The sequence below is a fragment of the Lycorma delicatula genome, chromosome 11 (genome assembly GCF_047948215.1).
Source record: "Lycorma delicatula isolate Av1 chromosome 11, ASM4794821v1, whole genome shotgun sequence".
NCBI lineage: Eukaryota > Metazoa > Arthropoda > Insecta > Hemiptera > Fulgoridae > Lycorma > Lycorma delicatula.
The window spans coordinates 8,422,578-8,448,754 of record NC_134465.1 but is presented as its reverse complement, the minus strand read 5'-3'; the positions used below and the strand labels follow the sequence as shown (position 1 = coordinate 8,448,754).

The window sequence follows — 26,177 nt, the reverse complement described above, 5'->3', positions numbered from 1 at the left end:
AGATCTGAACACCCACTCAAAACAAATTATAAAAAACCATTTACACTATAAGATAAGAAAACTTACATATTTATTGAAGTAAACGATGGATTAAACTGAAAATCCGAAACAGAACTTGTATTATTACTGCTTTGACTAAAATCAATTGACATTTTTTTACTCAAAGATTTATCATCAACACTGAAAATAAATAAATAAAAAATAAAAACAAAAAATAGTTTTGATGCCAGACAACAGAGTTTATGAAATAAAAATCAAATGACAGATATATATTATCTTGAGATTCAACCTGATTTTGTCAACAGTGCCATCTGCCTTGCACCTGTATAAATCAGACACGGTTCTCAGACCATGGAAGAGTTGGTCTATGGTACAATCAAATATGTATGGTCGGTTAAAAATAATCAGTTCGTAATCGCTGGACCAGTTCAAATTCATGTAATGAGTTGGTCAGAGATGGGAAGCAGAAGTGGTAACAATTTTTTGTGTGATAGTCAGTGAGCCAATATGAACACACCTTCAAAGAAAATTTATCACCTCGTAGTAAATAAATATATTAAAAAAAACAAAAAGACTGAAATAATGAGTTCAATTTGAGCATCTGCTAAACTTTAATAGGTAATTGGGAATAACACTGTATGAACAGCATTAAATCTTGTTTGAAAACTTACAGCAACATGTGGCTAGTAGGAAAACTTCATATCTTTGAGACCATTTACCCCAGCCTAAAAAAATTATACATATAAGGTTGGTTTATTTCACCCAAATATAAATAGGAGGTAAATTAACACAAAAACTTTTAATTAGGTTTTTAGATTAAGAAAAAGATAATTTAAAATATTTAACAAATATTTACTTTTTAGAACATTTTAATCAAATTATAAAGTTCTTTCCTCACAGAATTTTATTATAATTAAATAAAAAAATGTTAAGTTTTGTATGCTTTATCTTAGTTTTAAGGTTTTTTTATTTTTGCACCCTATGTTTTCCATGAAGTTTGCAGGATTTTCTTTTCTAAGAAAACATTATTAGATGATAAATTGATCACATTAAAGCATGAAGCTTGGGCAAGGAAATAAGATAAAATATTCTTTAATGTATGGGAAATGCCAAGTCTTGACAATTTTTAATAGATCCCAGTCACTTGGGGGAAAAAGACTGAATACCAGCACATGGAGATAAGCAATTGATGTAATAATGTATTGTGGAAAATTTAATGATAATTAAATAAGCATTTCAGGATTTTTTTCTATTAAAAAGCACAGTCATATATAATAAACTAATCTGACATCGCAGAAAAGACATCTTGTAAAGTGCTATGTCTCAAAAGTATATGTGATACAAATGCAAGACTGTACTAAAAAGAGATAGTAACAAATTAAAAAGTTTTTAAAAACTAATAAAAAAATGGTACGAAACTGAATACAGAAAATGTAGTAAGAAAGGAAACAGTTCTTGTGCAGTTTGATTAAAACAGAAGACTCACTGAAATAATACATTTAAAAGAAAAATTTTAGGCATGTAAGTTATGAATGTTGAAAAAAATATAACAAAAAATAAAAGAAGATTTTTAGTTATTTTCTTATTAAGGAAGTATTTATTACATTTACATCAGAGATACACATCATACAAAATAAAACAATAAAAAAAAACTTTGAAACAAAATAAAATTGAAAAAATAAAGTTATTACATGAAATATACAAAAATTCCAAATGCATCCAAGAAGTTAATTCAACAACTGCTGTGCATACTATATACAACTGTTTAAACAGATAATCAGCTTTTTATACATCTAAAAAATGAAACGCAACACTATCTTGTGATCACAGCTAACTAGACTCAACACACAATTAGTAAACGTAAGTAATATTATTTTTTTAATTATATTTATATGTACTATTAATTATATTTTATAGATATTATTATGTATTAAGTGTACATAAGTGTATATTTTACATTTTTATGTATTAAGTAGTACAAATATTTCATTTTATTAGTAATGCTGATCTAACTATAATCTAAGTCCTTTTTTTTAAAGGATGGTCATTTCAATTAATAGATGGATTAATTTTTCCAAAGTGCAAAACAAACTGAAAACGTTTTCTTGAAAAACACAATAATTATTCATTAAAAAATTGATCACAAATTGGTAATTCCTGCTTTTTTAAAACAGGAAATATATTTATACACATATAAAATATTATTATTATTAGACTAAGTATTCAGCAGTATAATGAGAAAGATACAATGCTGTGCAATAATAGAAGAATAGTTTCCCAGACAAACATTAGGCTTTAAGATACAATAAAACATGAAAAAATAAATAATTTATATACAGCCACTGAAAGAAAAATTGGAAATTGTGGATACAATCCAGGGCGAAGAGAGATGAAATGTTTGTTGGTGGCAAAGTGATAAAAACTTTCCTTCCGCTCTGCCTAAGAAAAAAGTAGGTGCCATTTTAAAATTAGATTATGCCAATTACCGTTAGATGTAAATCATTCTGCCTAACAGAGAGGAACAATAATGAAAATTTTTGTACAAATCAAAAACTGCATTTGCACATAGGTAGCCTAAGTCACAAACTGACAAATGCAAAAAGTGAGTTAATACAGGACTTCCCTTCAATTGCTAAAATAAAAATAACATGAAGTACAAAATAAAAAGAAAAAAGAAAATGCAGATAATAAAAAATATCACATAAACCAGCGTTCAAATATAAAATAATAATATTCAAAATTAACATGAGAAGTATTATTTCTTAATATGTGCATTATAACTTCAATCTTATATGTTATCCCAATTCTATCTAACAAACTGTGCAGGTTATTATGAAATCCAGTTAAAATATCTGTTATTTAACATTACATTAACGTTTAATTTATTAAATAAATATTTACAAACAAGCTTTCAAACACTTTGCAAATACACTTAAGAGCGCAACAAGCTGTATTATTTTTATCTCTCCCAGCCAATTTGAGATTTGGAGCTTCCTTAGTTGCTTCTCAAAACTGGAAAAATTTGATTTAAGTGATATATATGTTACACTTCAAATTGGTTCAGCTAATACAACAATACACCCATTTAAAAACAGTGAGAAATAATCAGGATCGGGCATTTTCTTTCTGATTTTGACTTTTTAATTGAATCTTTTTCCTACCTTATGTAAAAAGAGCAATTTATTGAGTCTTAATTATTTCAAAATTGATGAAACGTAACAAACTTAACTTTACTAAATTCATTGTATTTAAAGTCAAAATAATTTCTCCATCTCTAGAGCACCATCATCTAAAGTCATGTCAATGTCCAAAAAAATCAAAAGTCAAAAAAGTCTATGTCTAAAAGTCATGTCCAGTAATTCAGACAAAATTCAAACAGTCAAAGCCACACACATAAAAATAAATCAGTTAAACACAAATTATTTTTTATTTATTGATTCCCTGCAAGGTGTAAAGAGTAAATTCATTTTTTTATTCTAAATAGCATTATCTTTAAATTTGGTTAAAAATATTGAAAACATTTTATAGAGGTGCAAAAATGCATATGTGTAACAAGCGTTATTTACACTTATTCATAAACTTGTAAAATAACATTCAATGTATAATTAAACTGGAAGTCATAATAATATTTACTCATTTTCATTACCTTCTTTAATATAATAATTATTTATTTTATATTTATACTTCAAAAAAAGGTTTAATAAATAAGAATTACAAATAATACCTTAATGCTAAATCAGTTAAATCATCAGATGCTTTCGGTCCTGTAGGACTATGAAAAGAAATAAGGTCACTTTCAACAGGAAGAACAGGATTAGTAGTAACACTATTACGACGTACAACAGATGGAGGTGGCCGAATTTTTGGTAAACAAGGTCCTCCTGAAATAAAATAAAATAAATGAATAATTTAATATTAGAACCAAACATTTAACTTGATTAGAAGAATCCCCAATCCATTATTTACCCAGTTTGTTATTTGTGGCCTAAAAGTACTAAATAAAAGAATAATTTTTGTAACTATTCTAACTGCATAATTTAAAATATATGTTCAATCCTTGACAACCCATAAGGGATAATTTACATACCTTTTTTAAATTTTGAAAGGTAATCCCTATGAAATACCTAACAGTATGTGGTGATATACTGTGTTAACTTGGGTGATCAATGGAAACTAGTTCACTGAACATGGCTTTAATCATTTGTATTTTACCTTATTTCACACCCTTCAAATTCCAGGGTATCCAGGTATTCCAGGGTATAAAGTCAAATTATTTCAGAATTTTCAGGCTGTAAAGGAAGCAGTTAAACATTTTACTCAGAACCACAAGGGCATCTCTCATGAAGGAAGCATGATTCATTGCAATGGACAAGCATGTCCATTCTCATGAAGAATGGAGATTCATCTTATTTAGAACTATCCATTGTATTCACAATAATTTTATTGTATACCCCTGTTTAGTTTAATTTTTTATGTAACATATTAATTCAGTGATCCTCAAATTTATTCTACCTACTTTTTTTAAAATAAGATATTCTGTGAAAATGTTTCTTGCACTAACAGTTTTTTTTAATTCAAAAGCAATTTACATATATTTGTGTATTCTGATCTCGGTCACTCACTTGGCTGAACGCAGGCACTAAATCTGATCAGTTTCCTAAAATCAATTTTTCCTGTCTGAACATTACACAATGGGCTGATTTTGTGGTAAATTTGTTACATTATAAATGAAAGAAAACAAAAACTTGGTTTTTTTACATGAAATAATGTAAATTAAGTAATTATATTTCTCGTCTCTGATATATAAAGACAAATAACAATGGTTTCATCTATGACTATTCATCAAGTCATACATTATTGTTGATTGGCCACTTTTAGTGTCTTCCAAAATGTTTATGTTAGAATAAAAGCTATTAGGATAACTATCCTAAAACAGGTTTAGAGCTTGAATATTTCTTTTCCAGCGACATATAATATATGTATACTATATTAACATTTATTCTGTTAATATAAATAAGTAGTATATACAATAAACTTGCATATTTTTTTTTTTTATCTTTATAAACTTAACTTTTTATTTTCCTCTTTTTTTATTACAATAAATTAAATGTAATGACTCCATAAGTAAAATATCTGACAAATCTTATGATATAAAACATAACTTTTAATTTTAGAATATAAAAACTAAACGTGCATAACAAACAACCGTGATAAACAAAAACACTATTACACTTAATGGCCGTAATCATCTCCAGTAATAATAATAGCTTTTCACAGTTTATTATATGCCTATATTGTAAAAAAATAATTGGGTGTAATTTTTATAGATTTTGATACAATTTATTACTCTTTTTTTTTTAACCAATTAACAGCAGCAGATGGTGCAACTTGTAGTTTTTAAATCCAGTTGTTTAATAGCTCACTCTACAGTGTTAGAAAAGGGTCAAATTTATTACATAGAATTGATACAAAAGAAATGCGAAGAATTTCATACAAAAATAAAATAAATGAAAAAATGTGTATTTAACAAATAAGAATACCTTTTTCTATACAGTGTACAGGCATCATCCATATTCAACTTTTGACATGCTCTCATAGGGAATATGATTCACACCAAAATAAATAAGGTTTCTAAATAAACAACAAGGCTGCATCAACACCAATGTTTACTGACACTGGTATAACAAGTAACAACCAATTCTATCATACTGATATCAAATGATGATTGTATTATTTCATCTCGTTTATTACTGGTGATCTGATGATTCCCATTTATTCTTTATTGTAAATAAAATGAAGGAAAAGATTTCAAAATTATGCACTCTTACCCATACTTTTACATGATGATGATTGCAAAAGATTTAGCATTTTTGGTGCTTTTTGAAACATACTTATTACTTACATTGTATTAAAGCCTGTGTTTGAAAACAAATTTTTATAATGAAATATATTTCATTAACTAATTTTATTTTGTAATAATAGTACTTCATTTATTTGCTAATGGAACACTGAATTAGTATAGTTCTTAACAGATTAGACAAGCAATACTGAACAAGAGTGAATGTTATAGTCAGGAGGTTGTTTGAATAATAACAGGTTTTCTATGAAAATTGCTTAGGTCTTATCAAGTAGGTCAAATAACTACACCAGTCAGAAAGGCTTTTCTATAAGAATTTTAGTCAGCAATTTACTGATAATATTGTACTTATCAGTAAAATACATTATACATAGTACAGTATACATTGAAAATGAAATATTAAAGTAATTTGGGAATTCCACGGAAGTTATCTGAAATATGGTAATATTTTAAATATTGCATTATTTGAAATAAATTGTTTATAGAGTTCAATTCTTTTTAAATTGTTTATACTTAGACCAACAGGTTCAGTTTTCAGCAATAATCCACTCTCTAGGCAGAGTTATTTTAAATGAAATAATATACAAATAGTTAATGTAGCTGAGCACACATAAATACTCCCTTATATGGACAAAACTTTTCTCAGTAAGCGTATCATTATAAGTAAATATATATTATAAGTAAATTGTTTTTAGCTATTTTACACAAACATAGATTGTTACAATATTACACACATTTCTTTATAATGTTTTTCAAGCAATTTTATTTAATTCAGTTATTACTAGTCAATAAATTATCACGAACTTCCTATCATTACTTGAACCGAACAAATAGAAGTATTGAATTTAACAAGATAAAGTAAACTCTGAAATAAAAATGTTATTTAATGATCGATAGAATTCTTTTTTTGCATGCAGTCTAATTCCATGTACTTCCTATTTTCTGATTTTTACTCATATAATTTTTTGAAAAAATAATCAGTTAAACAACCCTTACATAAAGGATGAAATGAAAATAAACATTCAAGACTGAATTTCCACTATTTCAGAAGCAACATAAAAGGTTTTTCAACCGTATGAAGAAAATGCGTTTAAGAATGTATTATTAAGAATTAACATTTCCAAATTTTTTTTAAAAACTACAATTTTATTAAAGCACAGGTTATATAAACGATTAGTTTCTTAATATGTAAATTTTACGGGGAATAGGATGCCTTGCTTTACCCGCAGTCACCTTGGTACTAGTTTGGCTTCTAGTTTTTTTACAACCCTCTGACAGGAAATGGTTATTTAATAGTATTTCAAATATAGAGTCATTACAACGCTTAGCTCTAATAAAAAAGCAGCTGTCTTACTGGCTACTAGACGGTACTGGCATAATGCCCAGGATGCCACAGAAAGAGCCAGGATGATGACCTGCCCAACTCCCATAAAACTGATCCAAGAAAGAAGGAATAAAGGAATAGAACAATTAATTCAAAGAAGAATTGTTTCTGATCAGGTAATTAATTTTTCCTAAGATTCCCGATTACTTAAAAATTTTAATATGGCAGCTACCTGCTTATATTAGTATTTAATAAATCTATTAAAACTGGAACTACTATTAGCATTAACTATAAAAATATAATATTTTTAATACAAAAATATAAATGTACAGTTTTAACAAAAACAGGATGAAATTTAAATAATTCTTAACATAACACACCTGCATTAAAAGAACCAGGTCGAGGCCTTGAACGAGGCTCAACACTTGTTTCAATACCAGTCATAGTTGCTGTAGTGGCACTTCTGGTGTATGTTTTAAACTCTTTTCCACTACTTTTATTTTCCATACTTCCTGTTATAATAAAATGAAAGAAAATAAACATACATGAAACAAACAAAAAAAATTAAAAAGTTATTTATTAATTTTTTATATCGTGAAATACAATCTTCATACGGAAAACAGATCATGCATATTAACTAAAATACTATTTCCAATGATAAAAGATGCAATGGGAAGAATTTAGAGTTAGAGTTGGGAGAAGCACCGATAAGAGATGACAGTTTTAAATGAGTTTGCGAATACGGGGTAGAATCATGAACCCTGATATAAGCAATCATCAGGAAACAAGAAACAGGATTGTATCTGAAAATTAAGAATTTAAGTTTTATTAGGGATTAGGAAGCTCAGCTTTATCTAAAAGCACCTCAGTTCCAGGAAGACATTTTATACATCACCTGACAGAAAACATATCCTAGGATAAGTCCACAATATGGATTTGAATACTAGATCATGGATACTGGTGTTCTTTGGTGGTTGGATTTCAATTAACCACATATCAGGAATGGTTGACTTGAGATTGTACAAGACTATACACTTCATTTACATCCATACTATATCATCCTCATTCATCCTTTTAAGTAATATCTTGCAGTGGTTCCGGAGGCTAAACAGAAAAAGGAGGATAGATCCACAGGCAGAGTTGCTCCCAACTAAACAATGACAGTACTTACACAATAGGTCCTGAGCCAGATAGTAAATTATCTCAATCTAACCATCAAGGCATATACCTCCTAATCACCCAGCACGTTTTCATATCCTTGACCATTTCTTTCTTTGAACAGTACTATGAGTATAGACCTGACCTGTTACATCCTCCGTACTGCACATACCAGGACTAAAGAATCATTGCATCTTTGGTATCTGGAGGAGGAGACTGTAATGGACCAACTCAAGGACTCATTTTCCTCTCCTGTACTACTTAATAAGCCTAACAACTGAAACAAAAACCTTATCATGGATTAGATTTAATGAGGTCAAATCCAAAACATATAAAACATCACTGGAATGGATAGAACCAGTATAGGATATTAAAGGGGAAGAAAATTAAAAAGGGATAATCTACTCACAAAGGACTGTAAAAAATGAAACAATCCCTACTAAAGTTATATTTCTTGGCTCCTTCTAGAAAGTGGCAAAACATTCCCGTTAAATTTGAAGGATGCATAAGAAGTCTGTTCAAGAAATGTTCAGTCACTGGGTATGAAAAACGAGATGTAGCTTACTCAGTGCCTTTGTGATTCCACACACTTAACCCATGATCTGTTCACTGCTGGAAATATTTTTCATATCCTCTTTTGGAATGCTACCAGCTGTGCTACTGCATTAGTCCTTCAGGCCTATTCAATTAGGATCCTTTCAGAGAAATTTTCAGCCGAGTAAAAATCGGAAAAAATAAGGGCAACGTCTAGTGAGTACGAAACCTGAAGAATTCCATGCTTGACAAAATATTCTGGATTAGATATAACCGATGGGCAGATGCGTTGTCAAGATGCAACTGCTGCTTGCATAATTCCCACACATCTGATCTCTCCCGTCATACATGAAGATGATGCAGAACCTCCATATAGTACTGTTTATCCTTTTTGATTTTTTTTTAGCCTTGGGAGCTGATGTGATGACTTTCATTGTGATAACTGAGCTTTGGTTTCTGGGTCATATCAGTACATCCAAGGTATACGAGTTAGTCTTAAGGAAGTTAGAATCACCACAGATAAAACTCCAACGTGCCCTATGAAGCATCAAAATGAACCTCTTTACAGAACCATCACTAATCTCAATATCATTTACACTTTCTTAGATGGTAAGCCATTGATTGATTTTCCATTATCAAACTGCACACATTGTTAATGACATTTGGAAATTGGCTTGTTAACGGCTTACCAGTATACTCACTCTTTAATTGTAGTTCAGGCATTTTGGAAGTGGTTACATCATTCTTTAATTAATGCAAATACAATCGCATTATTCCCAAAAGCCTACTTAATCATATGAATTGTTTCACTCTGAGTATCCAAGTTTTTGGCAGAACTTCATCTAGTAATGTAGTTTAACATTTTCCACCATTATGCACAAAATAAAAATGTTATATGCCCGTGTTACTAAAATTAGCACTCACAATAGGCTGCTGAACAACATGTTCTATGAGATTACAAAAAAAATGTGTGAAGTAGGTAGTAACAAACAGAGAGGAAGAGAGGAAATTTAAAAACTTTTCATCATTTTAAAAATATTCATATACACATAAATTAATTACAAATGAAAAATAAAATATCTAAGAAAATAAATGTTAAAAAATAATAATAATAAACAAGCTTCAAAAGAAAAAAAATCTAAGTACAAAAAAAAATATTTTATAATTTTAACTTTATGAAGTCAAAATTAAAAACAACTAACAATGACTAACTAGCGCTTAATGAAGGACAAGCTTCAAAAAGTTGAAATATAAAGTACTGAAAGATACTACTTTTTTAAATTTTATTTCACAGCTTTTTACCCGGTTTTATTATTTATTTCAATGTAAAATACGGATAGAGCAAAATAAAAACATTGCCCTAAAAATAACTAAAAGGAGATACAGAGAAACTACATTAAAACATCACTGAACGCAGGCTAGGATTCTTTTGTATGCAGGAATAAATTTTATCCTCTATTTTTTCCAAACAATTTTCTATAGTTTTTACATGAGTATACTTTAAATGTAGGAATGACATCAAGCTATACATAGTTACACTATAACATCCAAATATTAAACAAAGATTGCAAAAAAATATTAAAAATACATTAGAATTTTCTATTTAGACGATTAAATTTTCTGTTAAAAAAATTTGAATGTTTTCTATAACATGCACCACACTTTTTTTTTGTATTATTTTAAAATTTTTTTTCCACATATTCGCTGAGTTTGGAACATATGACTGTCCGAACATAAGATTAGTGATTTTGCACTCAGGACGCTATGAGTTTATAGTAAAGTAAGACAACTTTTAACTTGCTTAGTCACCCGTAACAATGCTTTTCAACTACGGTTTTACAGTATACTGTTACACGGCAACTAACAAAACATCATCTTGATTTACAAAAAACATATGATAGTAAAATATTAACAAAATGCCTACCTTCGCTTACCGTTTTGTAATAAGGTCATTCAAACAGACTTGCCATATGGAGAAAAGTAACTTTTAAAAACTATGCTACACACTTACTCATATATTTAACATATTCTACACGTTTAACTAACCAAAATGATACATGACTAAAAGAACATTACTGCACAAATATGTTAATTTTTGTGCAGAGAACAATTTATTAACAATGCATACAAACAGACATAACAGATCGCTATATTATCTTTAATTTGTACAGGATAACCCAGTAAAAGTTTTACAAAATTTTTGATCTAAGATATTAAATCATTTAATTATATCATAAGTCTATATAAATTCGAATGAAATAATAAAAAACAGGGTGTGGAGCACATAACAGATTAAGACCCAAAAATCTTATATTTAAATTATCAGAGAAATTTGTATTATGGATAAGATCAATAAATAAACAATAAAATTGGTTCATTATTAAAAAATGGTTTGAAAATAATTAAAAGATAAAAGAAATACACGGATAGAACTGAGAAACTTGACCTTTTTTTTAGATCTGTTAAATATAATAATAAACATACAACATATGCAAAAAACAGCACCATAAAAAAACTAATATTAAAAGCTAAGGTCAAAATTACATGAATAGAAATAACACTGACACACGACACAATAACACAATACAGTAATAACAAAATTATAAAATTAATTATAAGTAAATTATTAACAAAAAAATAAAAAACAACACAGAGAGTTAATGCATAAGAAAACTTAATTAAAATAATTTAAGTGATACTATACTACTAGACCGGTTGGTATAGTTAACATACTTTAATAGTAAAATAATTTTTTTATAAAATTCCCATTCAATTTGAAAATTAAATTCTCTGTAATATATATATTATTTCATTTATTGTGAATAATCAAAATAAAGTAATTTAATATAAATAAGAATGATAGTAAATTTATTACATAATATATGTAAGTAAATTATTACTCTCAATGCCATAAAAAGAAATCTGATTGTCATTTATAAATAACAAAAATTATATTATCATAATTTAAACAGCTATTTGAATAAACTGATTTTTGTAATTGAAATACATACTGGTTGTATTAATAATACAAATTAATGCATGAACATACACCATCTTATGTTTAATCTCATGTTAACTTATGTTAGACATTAAAAAAAAAATAAAAACATGAGTAGAAAAACATGCAAACAAAATATTATGATGTTACAATAATTTTGAAACAACAAAACAGTCCATAACTATGTTACATGTACACGCAATAAAAAATTAGTGCTATTTTTTAAGTCACTTTGCAAATCAATGTAACAGAATTCGGGCACAATGAAGGTAAAAGATGCTGCATTTCTTATAATATAAAATCATGACAGAAACTCAAGTAATGTAGATAAATGAAATTTAACCGGTTCTAATACTGGAAATTTTAATTAAGAGTCTCTTATAAAAAAATAATAATTACAATTAATGCAAGAAGCTTATATATAATATGTAGTCTGTTCATATGTATACACAAACACCATCTTAAATCTCACAAAATTCAGATCCAATCTAAATAATTTTTTTACCGGTTATATTTAATGAAATTTTAGAACATTTTAGGCTATAAACATAAGTAACTTCAAAATTGAATATTAGTAACATTCAAAAGACAGGCTGAAATGTTTTTTGTTTGTCATTTACCAAAATAGGACTATCTATTTGGGAGACATTTGGAGATTTGATATAAAAATTTTATGGCTTAGTACATAAATAAAATATACAATTCTTTGTCAATAAAGTTAATAAGAATATAATTTTTCTTTTATAATACTTTTACACTTCACACAAATCTGAATTTAAAGGATGTTATCTCAAATTTCTGTTATATCACTGCGAATATATAAAGAAACAAAATTACTTTACCAGATTTCTAGAATATCATACGAATCAATAAATCTTGCAAAATTATCTTAACTTCTGTTTATCTGTTAGTCTGAGTATTACATAATGGTAATCGAATCCAATACACATGTGACAATATAGAATATAAAAGGTGTACACGTAATTTCCCATTAGTCAGAGTTAATTAAAGGCATATCACTGATCTCATCTAAGTACAATTTAGGTAAAGATTGTTCACAAATGAAAAAAAGAATTAAAGAAAACTTAAATTTTGACACCGTTTTATATTCATCATAATTATTAATTTATAATGAATATTTTACTGGAAAAATCAAGACGACTAATACATTCATCTTCATAGACAAATAAGCTTACTATATTGTAAGGCAGAAAAAAGAAAATTGGCAAACTATTCAAAAAATCAAAGGAAAGCAATTTATTTCAAAAGAGAGGAAAAAATGTTAAAACTAGAAGATTCACATATAAAAGTAAACTAAAAAACAGCAAACTCTATACAACTCGAATGCAACTATTATAATAAAAGGTTAATATTTGAAAGAAGTAAGAACTGCTACACAGATATGATCAATCAAATTAAGAACTCGTGAGTCTCATGTCAGAAGAAGATACAAATTTTATTAACTAACAAATGCAATTAGGTCTTATCTCTATAATGACAAATATAACCACTTCTGTAACGATATTATCAATGTTTTAGTAGTTAATACTACAATATAAAACTGGCCAAGGGTTCTATTTCAGCAAAATTTAGTTTGATCAATTTAGAAGAAGAATCAAATTAACAACATTAAAATACAAGATAAAGAGACAAGTGCAGATATTTCAGTCATTGTAAACTAAAACGGAGGAATGTGAATATTCAGCTCATTTGATAATCAATACAATGAAAACATTTCTATTAGAAATATACACCCAACACATAAGTATGTAATCAAAGAAGATGCTTTATATAATAAAGATGCTTTATCACAAAACAGAAAAAATAAGCCAAAGGAAAATCTTCCAACAGTCAAGTCTGTAATAATGTGGTTGTGCACTGCTAAGGAGCAATTTCTGACCTTTTTTATGACCATTATCCAGGAACAAATATCAGTATTAATTATACTTCTACTTGAACAAAAATTAACTTGAATTACAGCGGTGAAAAATCATTCTGGGTAGAAAGATTATTCACATAATTGATTATTATTCAATAATAATAAGACTATTCACATAATTATTCATAATAAATGTGAAAATGATTTTGCTAACAATATCACATAATGGGCAGGCAGGAGTAAGTTTCATAATGAACGATAGGGAAGAGAGTAGAGTATTTCAAAACGCATAGCGATAGAATCATTGTAATAAGGATAAAATCAAAACCTAAACCGACAACGATTGTTAACGTCTATATGCCTCAAGCGCCCATGATGATGATGATGATGATGAGGTAGAGTGTGTATACGAAGAGATTGATGAAGCAATTAAGCACGTAAAAGGAGATGAAAATTTAATAATAGTTGGAGATTGGAATGCAAGCATTGGAAAGGGAAAGGAAGGAAATATAGTAGGTGAATACAGGCTGGGCAAAAGGAATGAAAGAGGGGACCGACTTATAGAGTTTTGCACAAAGTATAATTTAGTAATTGCCAACACCCAATTTAAAAATCATAATAGAAGGATATACACTTGGAAAAAGCCAGGCGATACTGCAAGGTATCAGATAGATTATATCATGGTTAAGCAAAGATTTAGGAATCAACTCGTTGACTGCAAAACTTACCCTGGAGCAGACATTGATAGCGACCATAATTTGGTGATAATGAAATGTAGATTGGGGTTTAAAAACCTGAAGAAAAGGTGTCAGATGAATCGGTGGAATTTAGAGAAGCTTGAGGAAGAGGAGGTAAAGAAGATTTTTGAGGAGGACATCGCAAGAGGTCTGAGTAAAAAAGATAAGGTGGAAAATGTAGAAGAAGAATGGGAGAATGTTAAAAAGGAGATTCTTAAATCAGCAGAAGCAAACTTAGGCAGAATAAAGAGAACTAGTAGAAAACCTTTTGTTTCAGACGATATATTGCAGCTGATGGATGAACATAGAAAATATAAGAATGCTAGTGATGAAGAAAGTAAAATGCTAGTGATGAAGAAATGCTATAAACAGGAAGTGCAAACTGGCGAAAGAAGAGTGGATTAAAGAAAAGTGTTCAGCAGTGGAGAGAGAAATGATCATTGGTAAAACAGACGGAGCATACAGGAAAGTTAAGGAAAATTTTGGGGTACATAAATTAAAATGTAATAATGTGTTAAACAAAGATGGAACACCAATATATAATACGAAAGGTAAAGTCGATAGATGGGTGGAATATATTGAAGAGTTATACGGAGGAAATGAATTAGAAAATGGTGTTATAGAGGAAAAAAAGGAAGTTGAGGAGGATGAAATGGGAGAAACAATACTGAGATCTGAATTTAAGAGAGCATTAAAAGATTTAAATGGCAGAAAGGCTCCTGGAATAGACGGAATACCTGTAGAATTACTGCGCAGTGCAGGTGAGGAAGCGATTGATGGATTATACAAACTGGTGTGTAATATTTATGAAAAAGGGGAATTTCTGTCAGACATCAAAAAAAGTGTTATAGTTATGATACCAAAGAATGCAGGGGCAGATAAATGTGAAGAATACAGAACAATTAGTTTAACTAGTCATGCATCAAAAATCTTAACTAGAATTCTATACAGAACAATTGAGAGGAGAGTGGAAGAAGTGTTAGGAGAAGACCAATTTGGTTTCAGGAAAAATACAGGAACAAGGGAAGCAATTTTAGGCCTCAGATTAATAGTAGGAGTAAGATTAAAGAAAAACAAACCAACATTCTTGGCGTTTATAGACCTAGAAAAGGCATTCGATAACGTAAACTGGAATAAAATGTTCAGCATTTTAAAAAGTTAGGGTTCAAATACAGAGATAGAAGAACAATTGCTAACATGTACAGGAACCAAACAGCAACAGTAATAATTGAAGAACATAAGAAAGAAGCCGTAATAAGAAAGGGAGTCTGACAAGGATTTCCCCTATCTCCGTTACTTTTTAATCTTTACATAGATATAGCAGTTAATGATGTTAAAGAACAATTTAGATTCGGAGTAACAGTACAAGGTGAAAAGATAAAGATGCTATGATTTGCTGATGATATAGTAATTCTAGCCGAGAATAAAAAGGAGTTAGAAGAAACAATGAACGACATAGATGAAGTCCTATGCAAGAACTATCGCATGAAAATAAACAAGAAGAAAACAAAAGTAACGAAATGTAGTAGAAATAACAAAGATGGACCACTGAATGTGAAAATAGGAGGAGAAAAGATTATGGAGGTAGAAGAATTTTGTTATTTGGGAGGTAGAATTACTAAAGATGGACGAAGCAGGATTGGACAATCGTTGTATCTGAGAAGAAAAGATTAGAAACTTTTGAAATGTGGTGCTATAGGAGAATGTTAAAAATCAGATGGGTGGATAAAGTGACAAATGAAGCGATATTGCAACAAATAGATGAAGAAAGAAGCATTTAGAAAAATATAGTTAAAAGAAGAGACAGACTTATAGGCCACATACTAAGGCATCCTGGAATAGTCGCTTTAATATTGGAAGGACAGGTAGAAGGAAAATATTGTGTAGACAGGCCACGTTTGGAATATGTAAAACAAATTTTTAGGGATGTAGGATGTAGAGGGTATACTGAAATGAAACGACTAGCACTAGATAGGGAATCTTGGAGAGCTGCATCAAACCAGTCAAATGACTGAAGACAAAAAAAAAAAACAATATCACGCATTCTACCAGTAGTGTTATTTTTAAATTAATAAATTTCCTGCCTAGACAAATGTATCAATAGAGTGTAACTAAAAAGAAAATTGTATGTATATTTTACTTGTATATATATATATATATATATATATATATATATATATATATATATATATATATATATATATATATACATATAATTATTATATATGTAAAACACTTAGTTTGTGTTTGATAACCAATAAAGCAAGGAGTACTTTACTGTATTCAGTGATTCTTTTTATGAGGGAAATGTCAAATCACAGAATTTGTCTGAAATTTTATGTAAAAAACAGAATTAAGTGCAGCAAAGAATTTAAAATGTTAAAGAAGGTCTTTGGGAACAATGCTATGTCACAACCACAAGTTTATGAGTGGTATAAACGCTTTCAGGAAAGCCAAGAAGACACCAAAAATGAAACAAGGTCTGGGCATCCTAGCACTCAATGACTGATGAAAATGACAAAACACTTAAAGAGAATGTGCTTCCTATCACAGAATCTGAGGTTGCCAAAGAATTAGGAATTTCATACGACAACAAATTATTACTAGTATTTTGAACATGAAATGGGTAGCAGCAATATTTGTTCTAAAATTTCTAAATTTTTAACAAAAACAGCATCACATAACCATCGCTGAACAAATGCTTACTGAAGTTACCGACGACCCAGGCTGGCTCAAATGCATCATAACTGGTGACACACATCTAACTGGTGCGTTTATGGCTACGACATTGACATGAAGACTCAATTGTCTTAATGGAAGTTTTCTGATGAGCCAAAAAAAAGGATGTCAAGTGTGGTCAAATGTAAAGGTTCTTCTAAAAGTTTACTTCTATTTTAAAATTGTTCATCACAAATTTCTACCACATAATCTTAAAGTCTATAAGGAATGTTACCTAGAAGTTATACACAATTTTAGTGAGGCTATCCGGAGAAAACAATTCAAACTATAGAGAGACAATTCATGGATGTTGCACAATGACTAGGCACAAGCACATACTACTTTACTTACCCAACAGTTCTAGGCAAAACATAACAACGATGTAATGCCACAACACCCTATTCTCCAGACATTGTTCCTTGTGACTTTTTCTTACTTCTCAAAATTAAAAGGGCAAACAATGGACAATTCAACAATAGATAAGATAAAGACAAAATTGCAAGCTGAGCTCAAGGCGATATCCCAATATCTATTTCACCAGTGTTTTTCAAACTGGAAGCTATATTAGCAGTAGTATATAATATCACAGTGAGACTATTTTGAAGGGAATGGGATAATCATTGTATACATACTTTCAGAGAAAATTGAAAATCCTTGTTACTTTTAAAATATTTTCGGAGAAAACTGAAAATCCTTGTCAATTTTATATACATATAAGTAAAAACTGCACAATTTATTTAATTACTAGTGAACCCGACAATGCTTCACTATTTGCAGAATGCTTACCACAGTTCAATCCTCACCAATCTCGCTACAATATAAATCATAAAAAAAAAGTATATATAAATAACCTAAAACTTCTTTTACTAAATTTAACACTTTCAGTGCTGGTTTGAATACTTTGAAATCATTAAAAAATCCAAACTTATTTTTTATCATAATTTAATTTCTTTATGTATAGTAGTAAGTATATTTATGTAAAAAAAATATATATATATATTAGCTTGGATTAAAACAAAATAACAAGATGATGTATACAATGCGTCTATAGGCTGGTAATTGGTAAGTGTGTGTACCGCGCAAGTGGTCGAATTTGTGGCTTCAGTCGTTTAGTAGTTCTCTGTCGGTGATACAACTTATTCTTTATTATTACTATATTTCTGCTTATATTATAAGTTCTCAAAGTTGTTTACATTTTTATTTGCTATTATGACCTATCCACATATAAAAAAACACTTTCATTTTTAGTATAATTATTATACAGAAATAAACTATGTAATACTGTTTTGCAAAACAAATCAAAAATATATAAAATTACAGGTATACACACAATTACTTTTATTATTTATTCATTATGTTCAAGATTCTACAAATTTTTTATAAAAATTCTAATTACTAACAAATTACATAGAAAAATAAAAAATAAATTTAACCTAACGGAAATCAATGGAATATCTTTCAAATTTGGCAGTACTGATGCCCAAAAAATATTAAAAGGTAAATCTGTATGTTTGGTTATTGGCAACAGAAGTCTGTCTGTTCATCATCGTTTTGTTCATCAACTAAGTTTTCAAAACCATCATCGTTGGAATTTTGTTCTGTAATAAGTGTCATGTTTTCTTCGTAGTTTCACAATCATAGTCACTATCATCCCCCCACCCATATAGTCTGAGTCACTATCACCATCAAAATCTTCATCATTACTATCATTTTCTAAAATGTTTTTTAAATCAAAGTCGGACATTACTTTTTTTACGTTTAGTCGTTGCCTCTTTGGTTGTGAAGGTCTAGTATTTCATCACGTGCCACAAGTAATTAAAAAAAAAAAAAATGGAGACCAAGCACAAATTTATGTTGTTTGTGCATCAAAAGACATTTCACTAAAATATAAAGTACATGAATGAAGATCCGACTGCTACAACAACATAAAAAATAATGACTGCAGTTAATGCACATGCAAGCTGGGGAATGAAGAATAAGAAACCGCCACTTATTGGTCATTGGCACCAAACGTGATAATGTCGTATATATCGAGAAGTATCATCTTTATCAATTGTCGCTGACTATATCAATTACTGTCAAAGTGAATACCAACTTCCTCAAACAGTTAAAATGTGATTAAATATTATGTTATTAGATTGTTCTATAAATAAATATTATTGAACTAATAACATGCAAACACTCCTGGTTCAAATAATAAATTGTGAAATTTTCAATGAATTGATTAAGTAGTTTTTGAGATATTAGGGCACACACAAAACAAAGATTATCTTTTATTTATATACATAGATTCTTCTTTATGTATACGAGACGTGTTCAAAAAGTAACAAGATTTTGAAATTTCGCAAGTTGTCCGATTCTCAGGATTTTTTTGTTGCTGTATTGGTAAACATGTCTGAAAATTATTTGTACATTTTTAGCCACATTGGATGTTTAATCTGTTGTCAGCTGTCAAAAGGATAACATGTGTTTTTCAAGATCGGCAATTTTTTTATTTGTATAAATAGTAGATCAGAGAATTTGTATTAAATTTTGCTATAAGAATGGAATAAAGTGTAGCAATGTTTTAAAAATGTTAAACATTGCTTTTGGTGAGTCTGCTATGAGCAAAGCAAGGGTTTACGAGTGGTATAAGTGTTTCCAAGGTCATGAAGACGTTGAAGATGACAAGCACCCTGGCTGCCCCAGCACATCAACATCTGATGAAAACATGGGAAAAGTGAAAGAAATGATTATGAATGATCGCCAAATCACTATCAGAGAAGTCACTGATGATGTTGGGATATCAATTGGCTTATGCCATGAAATTTTTTTGGGTGTTTTGGGTATGAAATGTGTGACAGCAAAATTTGATCTAAAACTGTGAATTTCGAACAAAAACAGCGGCGAATGGAAGTTGCTCAGGAATCGCTAAATGAAGTTAAACGTGTCATAACAGGTGATGAAACATGGGTTTACAGATATGATGTCGAAAATAAGGCTAAATCGTCCCAGTGGAGGCATTCTGGATCACCAAGACTGATAAAAGCTCAACAAGTACGGTCGAATGTGAAGATTATGCTCACCGTGTTCTTCAATTTTAATGGCATAGTGCATAATGAGTTCTTGCCACAAGGTCAAACAATCAATAAGGAGTATTATCTACAAGTTCAATGCAGTTTGCATGAAGCAATCCAAAAAAAACCGCCTGGATTTGTGGTGAAACAATTCATGGCTTTTAAACCACGATGATAATGCGTCTGCTCACACTTCGTTGCTTGTTTGTCAATGTTTTGCCAAAAACAACAATGCAATGATACCCCAGTCACCATATTTGCCAGATAAGACCCTGTATGACCTTTTTCTATTCCAAAAAATAAAGAGAACGTTAAAGGACCGTCATTTTACAAGCATAGATAAAATTAAAAGCGAATAGTTGAAAGAGCTAAACACTATTCCAAAGATCGAGTTCCAGAAGTGTTTCGGGGATTGGAAAAAGCGCTGGCATAAGTGTATAATATCTAATGGGAACTATTTTGAAGGGGAATAACATTAATGTAGACGAATAAATAAAATTCTTAATAAAAAACAAAAATTCTCATTACTTTTTGAACACACCTCGTGTGTGTGTGATATATATATATATGAGAAAATGAGATGAATGAATTATAGAGTAGTGGGGTTAAATGTTTATAATTATCCTATTTACTCAGTATGCTACAATTTACAAATTTATACAATTTTTATAATCATGCTGCAATTCCCAAAGGTACAAACAAACAATTGAAATCAAAAGTACATTATATCAAAGCTACATAAGGGATCATAGGGTTAAAAAGTATTAAGATGAATTAAGGACAGTAAATAGATCATTTATCTCAAAACATGCCCTCTACTTAAAGTCAAACCCACATGCATATGAAATCAATCCAAATGCATACACATTATTTTAATACTATACCATCACACGCACAGTAGTAGTAATACAAGAACTATATTGAAAGTAAAGATGCACGCATTTTTAAATTGAAAACATTATAATTTTTTTTTTAAACTACAAAAATTTTGATCTTGAACCCAGTAAGTACACCAACCTCAGAAGGAATAATTACAGAAAATATTTTACTTTCAAGATAGCTCTCATAATAATTTAGAACCATGAAAGTAAGAAAAGAACATTTAAAAAATCTATATAAAATTTGAATACAGGAAAACAACACACAAGAACATATAATCATATTTCTATTTAAACCTATCACAAAAAAAGAACAAGGCTCAAGATTAAACAAAACCAATTCAACACCAAATGGAAAGAAAATTTACACAATTAATTCAACCAAATGTTTCTAATTTTTCCCACCTTCTTTAGTACATTCCTGGTTATTCAGAATGGCTGCATGTAAAAAAGATTATCAGAGCGACTACAGTTTATTCTTTTAAAATAATTTCCCTAAACCTTTTTTTTAGGACAAAGTTTATGCTTTGGTTAGATTACAATATCTAGGTTTTGATAACTATTAACTATCGTTAATCTAAAATCTAATGAAATAGGAGGAGAAAAAACAAACATGAGTTAGTAGGAGGTTAACATTATTATTTAATTTTATTTCTATGCTTTTGTACATATTTTCCCAAGTCTTTCTTTCTTAGTCTTTCTTAACTTAGGCAGCATAAAAGAGGTGATTCTTATATCTGAAATCCCAATTCAAAATTATTATTATTGGGTTTGTTATTAACTAACAGATTACAAGTATGTATAAGCCAGCATGCCAAAGGATTAACTAAGAAATACTGACTGGTATGTTTACTTTTATTACAAAGATAAGTTTTTTATCTATATTAGTGGTAATTTCTTTCCTTATTTACATCAATAAAACAAAAACAATGTAGTGACAAAAGATACAATAATTTGCAATTCTGTATTATAATTTATGATTTGTAATCCAATACTTTATCTACCACTATTTATCTAACCACTATTGCTTTTTTCATTTCCTGTAGCACAGATTTTTCTAATCTAACAACCACAATGCTGTTTATTACAATAGATATTGGGTTACATCAAAGTTAGAATTTAACTTTTTTTTTCTTCTACCATCCTATAATTGGTGAGTTAAACAGTATAACCTCCTCTATGAATCATGAGACCTTGCCGTTGGTGAGGGGGCTTGAGTACTCAGTGATACAAAGTAGCTGGACCGAAGGTGCAACCATATTGGAGAGGTATCTGTTGAGAGCCAGACTAAGGAATGATTCCTGAAAGAGGGCAGCAGCTCTTTCAGTAGTTGTTAGGGGCGTGAGTCAGGACGACTTAAACGGCCATATCAACATCACTCAGTCCTCTGAGTACTGCGCAGCTGAAAGCAATGGAAAACTACAGCTGCTTTTTTTCCAAGAAAATGTGGCTCTCTGCATTTTCATATAGCAATGACGGAGGCGCCTTCCTTGGTAAAATATTCCGGAGATAAAGCAGTCCCCCGTTCGGATCTCCGGGTGGGGACTACTAAGGAGGGGGTCACCAGAAAATTAAAAAATAACATTCTACAAGTCAGAGCGTGGAATGTTAGAAGTTTAAAAAAGGTTGGTAGGCTGGAAAATTTAAAAAGAGAAACAGATAGGATAAATGTGGATGTAGTAGGAATTAGTGAGGTTTGGTGGGAAGAGGAAGGCGACTTTTGGTCAGGTGATTTTAGAATAATAAACTCAGCTTCAAATAATGGGCAGGCAGGAGTAGGTTTCATAATGAACAAGAAGATAGGGAAGAGAGTAGAATATTTCAAAACGCATAGCAATAGAATCATTGTAATAAGGATAAAATCAAAACCTAAACCGACAACGATTGTTAACGTCTATATGCCTACAAGCGCCCATGATGATGATGATGAGGTAGAGTGTGTATACGAAGAGATTGATGAAGCAATTAAGCACGTAAAAGGAGATGAAAATTTAATAATAGTTGGAGATTGGAATGCAAGCATTGGAAAGGGAAAGAAAGGAAATATAGTAGGTGAATACGGGCTGGGCAAAAGGAATGAAAGAGGGGACCGACTTATAGAGTTTTGCACAAAGTATAATTTAGTAATTGCCAACACCCAATTTAAAAATCATAATAGAAGAATATACACTTGGAAAAAGTCAGGCGATACTGCAAGGTATCAGATAGATTATATCATGGTTTAGCAAAGATTTAGGAATCAACTCGTTGTCTGCAAAACTTACCCTGGAGCAGACATTGATAGCGACCATAATTTGGTGATAATGAAATGTAAATTAGGATTTAAAAACCTGAAGAAAAGGTGTCAGATGAATGGGTGGAATTTAGAGAAGCTTGAGGAAGAGGAGGTAAAGAAGATTTTTGAGGACATCGCAAGACGTCTGAGTAAAAAAGATAAGGTAGAAAATGTAGAAGAAGAATGGGAGAATGTTATAAAGGAAATTCTTAAATCAGCAGAAGCGAACTTAGGCGGAACAAAGAGAACTGGTAGAAAACCTTGGGTTTCAGACGATATATTGCAGCTGATGGATGAGCGTAGAAAATATAAGAATGCTAGTGATGAAGAAAGCAAAAAGGAACTACCGACAATTATGAAATGCTATAAACAGGAAGTGCAAACTAGCGAAAGAAGAGTGGATTAAAGAAAAGTGTTCAGAAGTGGAAAGAGAAATGAACATTGGTAAAATAGACAGAGCACACAGGAAAGTTAAGGAAAATTTTGGGGTACATAAATTAAAATCTAATAATATGTTAAACAAAGATGGTACACCAGTATGTAATACGAAAGGTAAAGTCGATAGATAGAATATATTGAAGAGTTATACAGAGGAAATGAATTAGAAAATGGTGTTATAGAGGAAGAAGAGGAAGTTGAGGAGGATGAAATGGGAGAAACAATACTGAGATCTGAATTTAAGAGAGCATTAAAAGATTTAAATCCCAGAAAGGCTCCTGGAATAGACGGAATACCTGTAGAATTATTGCGCAGTGCAGGTGAGGAAGCGATTGATAATTATATAAGCTGGTGTGCAATATTTATGGAAAAGGGGAAGTTCCGTCAGACTTCAAAAAAGGTGTTATAGTCATGATACCAAAGAAAGCAGGGGCAGATAAATGTGAAGAATACAGAACAATTAGTTTAACTAGTCATGCATCAAAAATCTTAACTAGAATTCTATACAGAAGAATTGAGAGAAGAGTGGAAGAAGTGTTAGGAGAAGACCAATTTGGTTTCAGGAAAAGTATAGGGACAAGGGAAGTTATTTTAGGCCTCAGATTAATAGAAGAAGAAAGATTAAAGAAAAACAAACCAACATACTTGGCGTTTATAGACCTAGAAAAGGCATTCGATAACGTAGACTGGAATAAAATGTTCAGCATTTTCAAAAAATTAGGGTTCAAATACAGAGATAGAAGAACAATTGCTAACATGTAAAGGAACCAAACAGCAACAGTAATAATTGAAGAACATAAGAAAGAAGCCGTAATAAGAAAGGGAGTCTGACAAGGAGGTTCCCTATCCCCGTTACTTTTTAATCTTTACATGGAACTAGCAGTTAATGATGGTAAAGAACAATTTATATTCGGAGTAACAGTACAAGGTGAAAAGATAAAGATGCTATGATTTGCTGATGATATAGTAATTCTAGACAAGAGTAAAAAGGATTTGGAAGAAACAAAGAATGGCATAGATGAAGTCCTACGCAAGAACTATCGCATGAAAATAAACAAATACAAAACAAAAGTAATGAAATGCAGTAGAAATAACAAAGATGAACCAATGAATATGAAAATAGGAGGAGAAAAGATTATGGAGGTAGAAAAATTTTGTTATTTGGGAAGTAGAATTACTAAAGATGGACGAAGAAGGAGCGACATAAAATGCCAAATAGCACAGGCGAAACGAGCCTTCAGTAAGAAATATAATTTGTTTACATCAAAAATTAATTTAAATGTCAGGAAAGGATTTTTGAAAGTATATGTTTGGAGTGTCGCTTTATATGGAAGTGAAACTTGGACAATCGGAGTATCTGAGAAGAAAAGATTAGAAGCTTTTGAATTGTGGTGCTATAGGAGAATGTTAAAAATCAGATGGGTGGATAAAGTGACAAATGAAGAGGTATTGCGACAAATAGATGAAGAAAGAAGCATTTGGAAAAATATAGTTAAAAGAAGAGACAGACTTATAGGCCACATACTAAGGCATCCTGGAATAGTCGGTTTAATATTGGAAGGACAGGTAGAAGGAAAAAATTGTGTAGGCAGGCCACGTTCGGAATATGTAAAACAAATTGTTAGGGATGTAGGATGTAGGGGGTATACTGAAATGAAACGACTAGCACTAGATAGGGAATCTTGGAGAGCTGCATCAAACCAGTCAAATGACTGAAGACAAAAAAAAAACCGTATAAAAGTAACAGAACAGGATAACACACAGATAAAGCATCTGCCTTTTTGCATGAAAGAATAACACATTGTTGTAACAGTATAATCTCTTTGTATATTTTTTTTACCAAGAACTGCAGTTATAGAATATACTGAAGTGATAAACAAACTTTCCAATTTAAACCTAAAAAAATTGGGAGATTTTACATTATAAAAAAAATATTTAAGTCTAGATTAATAAAAAATAGTCTTGACCCTATAACTTTCATAAAAATGTACGTTCTATAATATTTACTTGGCATTTGTTATTAAATAATAACATTTTAATTGAAGTTATCAGGATATATATAATTTGAATTAAAATTTTTCAAATATTTATCTAGATAGATCAAGGGAAATAGTAATTAGAGCAGCATCATAAAATGCACATAAAATTATAAAATAAGATTCAGTTATAGTTAGTCAACATTTATTATTTATAAATAGAAACACATGAAGATTAAGTATAGACTAAGTTTTTTAAAAAAACAATAACTATTCATAAGGTATTAATGAAAAGTTCTTTTTAAATAGTTTAATTAGTATAATTTAAAAATTCATCAACAGAGTAATA

At 29.9% G+C, this 26,177-nt stretch overlaps 2 protein-coding genes across 2 annotated transcripts in view; one reads left to right on the top strand and one right to left on the bottom strand.

The window, feature by feature from the left end:
• Window positions 1-62: 62 nt before the first annotated feature.
• Window positions 63-26,177, bottom strand: part of LOC142332449 (uncharacterized) — a 37,039-nt gene continuing 10,924 nt past the window's right edge. Inside the window, exons 4-6 of the mRNA XM_075378893.1 lie at window positions 7,562-7,693; window positions 3,725-3,881; window positions 63-180 (exon numbers count right to left, since the gene is read on the bottom strand). Coding sequence (XP_075235008.1) covers window positions 63-180; window positions 3,725-3,881; window positions 7,562-7,693 — 407 coding nt within the window. The remainder of the gene's footprint in view (window positions 181-3,724; window positions 3,882-7,561; window positions 7,694-26,177) is intronic.
• The window catches only part of LOC142332609 (myogenesis-regulating glycosidase-like), a 96,904-nt gene continuing 72,478 nt past the window's right edge, over window positions 1,752-26,177 (top strand). The window contains exon 1 of the mRNA XM_075379146.1: window positions 1,752-1,860. The gene's annotated coding sequence lies outside the window, so the exon portion shown is untranslated. The remainder of the gene's footprint in view (window positions 1,861-26,177) is intronic.